The 9,242-nt window shown below is 45.5% G+C and overlaps 1 protein-coding gene across 2 annotated transcripts; it reads right to left on the reverse strand.

The window, feature by feature from the left end:
- Window positions 1-1,214: 1,214 nt before the first annotated feature.
- On the reverse strand, window positions 1,215-9,242 carry LOC116722540 (high affinity cGMP-specific 3',5'-cyclic phosphodiesterase 9A). Of its 2 annotated transcripts, XM_032566696.1 has the most exons (14): window positions 8,871-9,223; window positions 6,689-6,850; window positions 6,565-6,616; window positions 6,375-6,477; window positions 6,149-6,291; window positions 5,721-5,780; window positions 5,153-5,330; window positions 4,948-5,070; window positions 4,786-4,878; window positions 4,632-4,699; window positions 4,455-4,557; window positions 3,850-3,954; window positions 2,198-2,344; window positions 1,215-2,090 (listed from the first exon to the last, which is right to left on the reverse strand). In XM_032566696.1, exons 1-14 carry the CDS (start codon window positions 8,956-8,958, stop codon window positions 1,962-1,964), a joined length of 1,554 nt encoding a protein of 517 aa, XP_032422587.1. In that variant the 5' UTR covers window positions 8,959-9,223; the 3' UTR covers window positions 1,215-1,961. The 2 variants fall into 2 exon arrangements, 1 of the variants encoding a protein (XP_032422587.1); XR_004339778.1 differs by lacking the exon at window positions 1,215-2,090 and having other exon boundaries at window positions 2,326-2,344; window positions 3,850-4,575; window positions 8,871-9,242.

Raw genomic sequence — 9,242 nt, forward strand, 5'->3', positions numbered from 1 at the left:
TGCTGTGTGGTGTTAACTTTAACTGGTAGCGACGAATATTTACAAGCCACCGTCTTCTTAATTCAGGATCGCTTGGAAATCCATGAAAACTTAAAAGCCCATTATATTAGGAAGACAGCAATGTTCATAGTATTGTTTTATTTGCGTCTGAAATAAGACTTTGTCTTTTCTAGCTGTCATGGTAACTCAAAGCGGAAAAAAGAGAGCCGCATTTGCGCATGCGGTTGTGACGTCAGCGCGGCAGGTGCAAAGAGCCCATCTAGTGTAATAACATCACACTGCTACATTTGCTTTACGGGGGTATTGTAATCCATAGGGGGACCCAGAAAAATCTTTGGGAACCACTGGGATAGTTAGTTATGTGGATCGCCTCGACACCAGTTAAATCCTCAAGATTATTAGAGAAGTGTTGGGAACCGGGGTTTTGGCTCTTTGTGGGGATTTTCTGTTTGCCTGCTGCTTCCCTCTTCGGCCACTAGATGGTGGTAGAGGCTGCTACACCTTGGAGGGCGTGCCTGCTGACTCAGGTCAGCACACCTGTGATTCATCACCTAATCATCCAGGAGTATATGAGGAGCAGGCTGCCAGCACTGAGTGTTTGCCAGTTATGGTACTCTGCGCCCCTCTGAGCTCGCTCTCTGTGTTTCTCTGAAATTACTTTTGGTAATTAATCCTTGTTTCCTCTCTCTCTCTCAGGTGTTTCCTTGTGACGCCTTGGAAATTCCCCTGTGAAGCCCCAGTCCTGACTTTCTGGATCTCTCCCCTCGTGACGCGGTGGATTGTTACCCACTGGTTGCCCGAGTTCCTTCCTGGCCTCTGCAGATCTTCAATAAACCATTCCTGGATTCTCAGCTGGCAGTCGGTTCGCTCCTCGCTCCTCCACACCTGAACTTACCTGTCCGCCCTCCACCGCAGCCTCTACATCTACCTGCAAAGAACTCACTCAGTCAAGATCTGACGCTGGAACCCGGATCACTTCAAGGACACCCACAAAGAGACCAAACCACGGCATCGGCCCCCTGGAGGAAGTCCATCTTCATCTCAAGTAAGATCAGTCTAATTCTTCCTGAATTTCCACTTTCCAATTACCTCAAACTCACCACCTGTTTCTCACTGCTCTTCAGAATAGATAGATAGATAGATAAATCTTTATTGTCATTGTCACAAGAACAACAAAATTTTAAAAAGTGCCATCAGTCAGTGCATAAGCTTAAAAACAACAACAAAAAAACTGTCTCACAATTCACACACAATGTAAGAAATACAGACGACCCTGGTTGCCAACCCCAAGGACAAGAACTATACAGTCTCACTTTTCCTCATTGTTAAAATAAACTTTATTTATCTGATCATCTTCTGTATGTGGGAAAAGAAACTAGGACCCATCATGACAAGAAGTCGTTTACAGAGATAATACGGATCATATCCTAAATATACGCGTATTTTTTCGAGATGTCTCGTCTGTTTCAGCCGATTTAGGGCATTAGTTACTCGTGATCAATTTTGCTTTGTTTTGAACCAGAGAAATCCCCTTCCAGGCCTCCATCTGAATTTCGGGTCATCTGGGTCACGTGTCTGAAGCCCACCAATAAAGACATTTTAAAGTCCTGCTTCTCGCTCCCTCCACTATTTGAGAAGTTCTGGTTTATTCTGACGAGATCAAGACACAGAAAACAAGGAGGGCCTGCACAAAACTAAAGGTGACTTCTGCTTTACAATCGTTACTTAAATATTCCCATTATGGAAGAGATTTATTTATTACAATAGTGAAGAAAACAGAAACTAACTAACTTAGTAAAAATATAAATAAACGGGACATATTGAGAAATGAACAGCAGCACCAGGAGCAAAGGAGAGAGGCGCAAACAGTCTAACTACAATACCACAGAAGAAGAAATAAAGCATCACATTCACATCCACGTGCCGAAACTCGGAGGGGTTCGGTTCTTCAGGCCAGGCCGTCACGGCGTCTCTGGTTTACTGGGTTCTGGTCTGGTTCTGGCTGCAGTCTTGGGTTGCTCCCTGTCCAGAGCTTTGTCCATCTCGGTGTAATAGTCCAGGGCTTTCCTCACCGGGTCGATGATGTGCTGCTGCGGACAGACAGACAGATGGACCGCCAGACGGACCGCCCAGCGTTTGGCTGAAGGAGGATTTCTTCATATCTGTTTTTCATAATTTCTTTTCTGTGTCTGCTCACCTCCAGGCAGGGGAAGAGGTTGGCGAGCTCCATGAAGAGTGGCAGCAGGACGAACCTGATGAAGCCGATCTGAGATGAAGGTTTGGTCACTTTGTCTCTGTCCATGAAGGGACTGACTGGAAGACCCTCCAACTTCTCCACGTCACTCTGAGGACAGAAACTCCTGGATTCAGTTTACATCTCGGCCCAGCGGCCAAGTTCTCTGAAGCGTGGAGCAAAAGCAGAACTTGTCCAAGGCTACAAACTAATCACAGCTCAGGGTGTCTGATTTTAGTTCATGTAATCTACCTGAGATAAAGGAAAAACTGTAGTGTACCTCCCCTAATCTACACAGATCTAATCTACAGACCTTCCTCCTCCTCCTCTTCCTGAATATTGAATATTCAGCCGTTCCTTTGATCTGCAGCTCTATTCATATTCAGATGAATGTGATGCTGAGCATCCAAACTCTCTCTGACGCCGTCACACTGGATATTAGTTTTCCATGTGCAGTGGCCATGTTGGATCGTGAACCTGGGTGTGGCTCCTGCCTCCAAATTACTTCAGGTGGCGCTCTTTCTATTTTGCTGACTAGTTTAGCCTAGCGTAGCCTGCCTGAGCTAAGTTTATTTGTTAGTCTGCTAAAAGTGGCCTTATCTCAGCTCAGTCTATCTAAACGTGCCATGGATTATGCGAGAGTATCATACTTTATTTTTGCTTAGTCAAACTAAAGCTATTTAATTTATTTTATCGAATTTTAGTTTTGATTAGCATAGTGTAGCCCATCTTTTAGCATGTTTTTATGTTTATTTTAATGGGATAACTTTAGTTTACTCTTTTTTTTTTTTTTTTTTTCTTTTTTTTTTAACCCCTCCAGGGGGTCTTTTTGTGGGCTCTAGAGTCCCTTTTCATGAAGTAGGCTGACAGGAAAGGGGGAAGGAGAGGGGGGAAGACATGCGGTAAACGTCGCCGGGTCCGGGAATCGAACCCGCGACAGCCGCGTCGAGGACTTGAGGCCTCCAAATGTGGGCCGTGCTAACCCCTACGCCACCACGGCACGCCCAGTTTATTCTTTTTTTAATAATTTGTCTCAGATTTTCTCAGTTTAGTTTAATGTAGCTACAATATGCTGGTGTAGTTTTAGATTAGATAATCTAGGTTAGTCTAAATTAGCTAGGCTAACCTAGCTTATTCTAGGTTCGCTAAGCCTGGTTTATCCCATGTTAGCTTTGTGAACTAGACCTAAACTTAGTTTGGTTTAGTTTACTTTAGCTGACCTAAGATTTTCTTTCAACTTTGTTGTATTAATTTATTATTTTCTATTCAATTTACTTAAATAGAGTCAATTCATGACAAATGTCATAACTTTAACACAGCTATTTTTGCTAGCTTGGCTGGCTTTAGCTAACCATATTGTTGCCTAGCTAAACTAGGACAGCTGCCTGTCCTCAGATTGTTTTAGTGCAGCTAAACTTTATTCAGCAGGATTCATTTTATGTCTTATTTGCTTCAGAAATCAAATATGGAGAACCAAAGCTGTAGTGTCAGTATCTTTTAGATGGCAATAATATACAGCTGAAAGATATTTTATAGAGAGAAGTGAAGATAATTTCACGCAGCCTTTTGTTTCTGTTTACATTTAATCCAGAAGTTGAAGCCGGATTATGTGGTACCTGGTTGAAGAACTCCTGTAACAGGCAGTCCAGCCAGGGCTCGGCCACCTCCATGGGCCGCGCTTCGTTGGAAATGTCGCTCACTTTGATCAGGATCATCATGAGCTGCTCAGAGAAGCACATGGGAATTTGGGGGAAAATGAAATATCTTTGAAAGTTTTAATGTATTTTTAGATGCTTTCTGTTAACTTTGACTTGTTTGACTAGGACTTTATGAAAGATGGGTTTGTTTACAATAAAACCATCATTTTGAGTATACAGAAGTCTCAGATCGCAGATTTTATTTCTGAAATGAAATTTGGAAGCATTTGATGTAGTTCTAGCTGAGTCTGACTCTGTGTCTGTTTCTGAAGATTTCTTAAAAACAAAAATTAATTTTCCATCAACTTGTAAAGGCTCATTCATGTTTGCTTGTTTCTCAGCATATTAAATGTTTCTATGACTAATGGAGCTGCTAGTCAGAATTAAAGTAGAGAAACTTTCCCCTGAATGACAACATTTCTCATTTATCCCCCAGCAGAATCCGTGTCGCTTGGATATCATGACCATCCGGGTTTATCTCCCTCTTGGTGGTGTCGGGTCGCTCGGTGCTGCGCCGCCCTCACCAGGTCTTTGTGTTCCTTGTTGGTGAAGTCGAAAGCAGGCAGGATGGACTTGAACTTGTTCAGAATCTCGTTGTGTCTCGTCATGTCGGTGGCCAGGATGCATCTGCAGTTAGAACACATTCTGAACCAGGAAGTGCAATAAGAATCACACTGAGCTCCTGAAGGAGATGATCTCACTTGATGATTCCCTCTCTGATCCGTTTGTACTGATCCGAGGACAGATTCCTGAAGATGTTGCTCTCTCTCTGTGACACAAGGAAGAACCTGGTTACTGACTCTGGTCAGCTGATTCCAGCAGGAAGCAGAGGGAAGCAGAGGACGGTGGTCTCACCCTCTGCAGGATCTGAAAGGCCACGGCACAGTGGTGGTTCTCCAGGGGAGAGATGTCGTTGTACCGCAGAGCCAGTTCGGTCCGCGCGTTTATCTGCAAACGAAAGGAAAGCATTCAGCTGAAGGTGTCAGTCGAGCCGCTGCCGGACAGAGACGCCTCCACCTGGTAGGCGTTGTTGTATCCGGTGTGGTCAAGGTCGTGGCAGACCGCAGAGGTCATCATGATGAGCAGGTCGATGTTCTCCAGTTTATTCCTCAGGTCGGTCAGCCAGATCAGCCCGTACATCTGAACAGAGAGACGACCGTGAACCCGCTGGTCCGGGGACCGCTGTCGCCATGGAAACGGTCCTTGGACCGCAGGGTCTCACCATCTGGGTGACGCAGAAGCAGTGCTGGAAGTTGTGAAACGGGATGTTGTTGTATCTTCTGTAGACCTCGAACAGGAAGTGCTGCAGAGCTTCAGGCTCGATGTTGAAGGAGGAGATGAAATCTAAATCTGTGAACATGACCTGCAGGAGAACCATGATCTCTGCGTCCTCCCACTGCCTGGAGACACGAGCGGGACAGACAGGAAGACATGGAGTCTGAAGCCCAGCAGGTTTTCCTGTTCTCTGAATGCTCAGCCTACTTCATGCTGTCAGACAGGCTCTGTTCAGGTGATTAATGTACTGGTCAGGTGGTAATCATGCTGGGGAGCGGCTGTTCTTCCTTTTCCTTGAACCTCCAGAGCCCTGGCTCTGCAGACCTTCCTCCTCCTCCTCTTCCTCTTCAGGCTCAATGAATATTCAGCCGTTCCTTTGATCTGCAGCTCTATTCATATTGAGATGAATGTGATGCTGAGCAGCAAAGGATCTGCTCTTCAACAGCAAAAACAGCTGAACCTCGTTGTCCTTGATCTCACCATCATTATGACTACAGCTTTGATCCAACACTCACCAGTTATCGAAGGTGGGGGTCTTCAGGTACTGCCTCAGTTCCTCTGAGACCTCCAGGGAGCTGCAGCAGGACAGCAGAGACGTCTTTCAGACGTCAGAGAGACAGCAGAGACGTCTTTTAGACGTCAGAGAGACAGCAGAGAGACGTCAGAGAGACATCAGAGAGACGTCTTTCAGACGTCAGAGAGACATCAGAGATGTCTTTCAGACGTCAGAGAGACATCAGAGATGTCTTTCAGACGTCAGAGAGACATCAGAGATGTCTTTCAGACGTCAGAGAGACATCAGAGATGTCTTTCAGACGTCAGAGAGACAGCAAAGATGTCTTTTAGACGTCAGAGAGACATCAGAGAGACAGCAGAGAGACGTCAGAGAGTCCTAGAGCCAGAGTCTGTGTAGAGAAGCAGCTCCCTGTCCAGGAAGACTCACCTCATCTGCAGGACTTTCTCGCGGACGTGCTCCACCTCCTCTCTGGTCTTGTGCAGACTCCTCTTGTGATAAAACGGTGACGGCTGGTGCGGTCCCTCTGAGAGGTCTTTGTAGAAGCCCAGCCAGCTGAGATGCTCGACACTCTAGAACCGAGGGAACGGATCAACCAGCCCAACATCAAACCATCGGTCAGGGTCAGAGGTCAGGAAACGGCATGAGCCGATACCTCCAGCTTCTGCCGGAAACAGTCCACCTGTTTCTTCATCTCCAGCACGACGGCAGGCGTCTCTCCAGCCGCAAACAGGACCTTCTTCTCCAGGCCCTGCAGTCTGGGACAGATCAGCACATTAGCGCCTGTAGCTGCCATCCAGCCAGGATCCCAGATCACTCAGGAAGTTTCCTACTGGACCATCTACCTTTTCTCCATGGATGACAGATCGAATCCGAGCGCACCAGCAAGCTCGGCGCCTGCAGCGAGAAGGAAACAGATGACCACCAGGTGGCGCCGAGAGCAGCCGGAGCCTCACGGTGCTAGCTTACCTAGCGGCTCGCTGTTGCAGTCGGCAGCTACCACCTCCAGCCTGTAGCAGGAGGCGGGGCTGTTGGGCTCCAGGCCGGGGCAGATGTTGATGATGTTCCCTTTGGGGTTGTAGAGTTTCAGGATGTCGTGAGGCCCGGCCTCGGCTGCAGAGCGAAACAAATCTGAAACGGCAAGTCATCCGTCCATCTGTCACTCACTTCTCACAACAACTCACTAAAGTACCTCCTTCTGAGCCAACGTTTGGTCAAACATGGTGGGAGTGGAGCTTCCAGCTGTCATAGAGGTGAAAGGTCAAGGGCAAATTGTTCAGTTTATTTTCTCTCCAGCAGATTGTTCTAACCCTAAGAGTAAGGCAGAGAGGTATCTGTCTGTCTGTCTTTCTAGCTGTCCAATGAGGTAAAACAGAAATCTTCAGCACACGTTTATACATCAGCTGAACATAATTTCTATATTTCATATGTTCTGAACTTGACTTTGAACTTGACTTGTCTGTTTTCCATGCAGAGCCAAACGTTTGCAGTTTCCCGATTTTCCAAAAAATCAGGATTCAATTTAAACCCAAATTTTGACGCAAATCAATCCGATGGCGCCTTGCGGACCCGATGGCGCCTTGCGGACCCGATGTTCATGTTGCAGAATGTGGTGAGCAGCTCTGAAACCAGCTCCCATAAAGATTTTCTATAGGTTAATTTATTAGTTTATTAAACCTGATCTTAGAAATGTTGGTTTTAAATTAAAGTAAATTAAAGTTCTGTATATAAAAGATAATAATAAAAGATTTCTGTAATGCAACAATAAGTCTGTTTCTGGAACAGGAGCAGAGAACCTGGAGCAGAACCGCAGACTCTTTAACTGGATCAGAACCGCAGATAGAATCTGCAGGCGGTGGTAATTCAACGTTGAATTATAGTCAGAATGATTGTTTCTGGTTGAGGTCGCCGGTGGATCAGCCATCAATCTATCATCCAATTCTAGCCCAGTAACCAACCAACGCTGAAGATTCATTGAGTCTATGTTGTTTTGTGGTCGAACTCTAATGAATGAAACGCCAACGTCTGATCCAGTGTTTTCCATCACTGCTCCTCCAATCACTGGCCTGCAGGGTTTAGACATTTCCCTAATTCAGCACACAGGATTTTAATTGACGGCTCATTAACAAGTTTGGCTGAACTGCAAACATGCAGGTCAGTTTGCCTTGAAACCGGCATTGGGAAAAACTGATAATTAATTCTGAATCAAAGTATGCTGCTTGTCGCGCCCCCTCCGCTTCCCCTCCTTTTCACAGCCTTTATTTTAAATATCGATTCCCTCATTTCAATGAGTGCAGCATCATAAATGCTACACAATGCTGCAGCTTGATGGGTAAATGTAATTGTATATGTCATCTAACATTAAGATAAATATCAATGAATATTCATTAGCGTGTCTTTATTAATTTAACTAAGTGTACATGGGGAACCGTCCACTTTGTGTCTGTTCTATAAGCAGTACACTATTTAATATTTCAATGTCTTTCCAACTTTTCTAACGTTTATCGTCTTTCTAACCGGCGCCTTCCTCACTCCGATCTGTTTTTCACCCAGAGCCGACCGGCTGCAGGGAAACGGTCAGGAAGCGGCTCCATTAGGCGCCACAACGGCAGGAAGGCATCAAGGAACCAAAGTGACGCCAACCAGAGTCAGACCTGGGTCGGCCCAACTTGTCCTGTTTCCTGGTTCATACAGAACCAGGCTGAAGCTGATGGATGCTGATCTTCATGAACAACAGACTGATGTTCTGTCAAAAGGAGTCAAATATGTTTACAGATCTATTCCTGTTATTTTAAATAAAATGTTATATTAATGCCATGTTGTCATTTTTAACCTTTTGGAAACACATTTTTGGAAATATGTTAAAGATAATTATGAATGATATGATGCCATCGTCTGCCAATAAGACCAGTGGAGAATCGTTTAATGGTACGTTATGATGTAGACCTGTCAGAGCAAACATGTACATGAATCAATATTGATTCCTTATTGATTCAATATAAAATCAACCCAAACGTTTCAATATGGATTCAATGCTGCGTCATGTTGTGCTATCTGGGTTCTGGTTGCTGCTGCCATGACGACAGTTTGACTTTTCTTTAATGAACTGAAAGAAGCAGAAAAACCAAACGGATGAAAAGTCCAGACTGACCTTTGACCTCCTGAGCCGGACAGTCTCCTGGGAACTCGGCCCGCTCCGGGATCCCGTTCACGGTGAAGTGAATCGTTTTGGATGCCATGTTGCTGCAGCGGGAGCTGCTGCAGTCTGATCATGATCCCAGAGACGCTGCTTCCTCTTCATCCCCTTATCTTCCTCCCCTCCTCTTCATCCCCTCCTCTTCTTCCCCTCCTCTTCCTCGATTGTAATAATCTGAGCCCAAAAATAAATGCTGGAATCAAATCAGCTCAGTGTGTTCTATCTTAATCAACGCACACACACACACACGGAACCAACGCTCGGTGTTTGATCTAGTTCCGAACCGGATCAGTTGGTTCTGTTTCTGCTGGCCATGAACCCGTATCT

The sequence above is a fragment of the Xiphophorus hellerii genome, chromosome 7 (genome assembly GCF_003331165.1).
Source record: "Xiphophorus hellerii strain 12219 chromosome 7, Xiphophorus_hellerii-4.1, whole genome shotgun sequence".
Lineage (NCBI taxonomy): Eukaryota > Metazoa > Chordata > Actinopteri > Cyprinodontiformes > Poeciliidae > Xiphophorus > Xiphophorus hellerii.

What these genes read in the sequence shown, in the direction of transcription:
- LOC116722540 (XM_032566696.1), bottom strand. Translation starts at nt 8,958, where the DNA reads ATGGCATCCAAAACGATTCACTTCACCGTGAACGGGATCCCGGAGCGG. An exon ending in ACCCCCACCTTCGATAACTG is followed by an intron (nt 5,331 to 5,720) that starts GTGAGTGTTGGA and finishes TCGTGTCTCCAG; the next exon opens with GCAGTGGGAGGACGCAGAGA. An exon ending in GCTTCTGCGTCACCCAGATG is followed by an intron (nt 5,071 to 5,152) that starts GTGAGACCCTGC and finishes CTCTCTGTTCAG; the next exon opens with ATGTACGGGCTGATCTGGCT.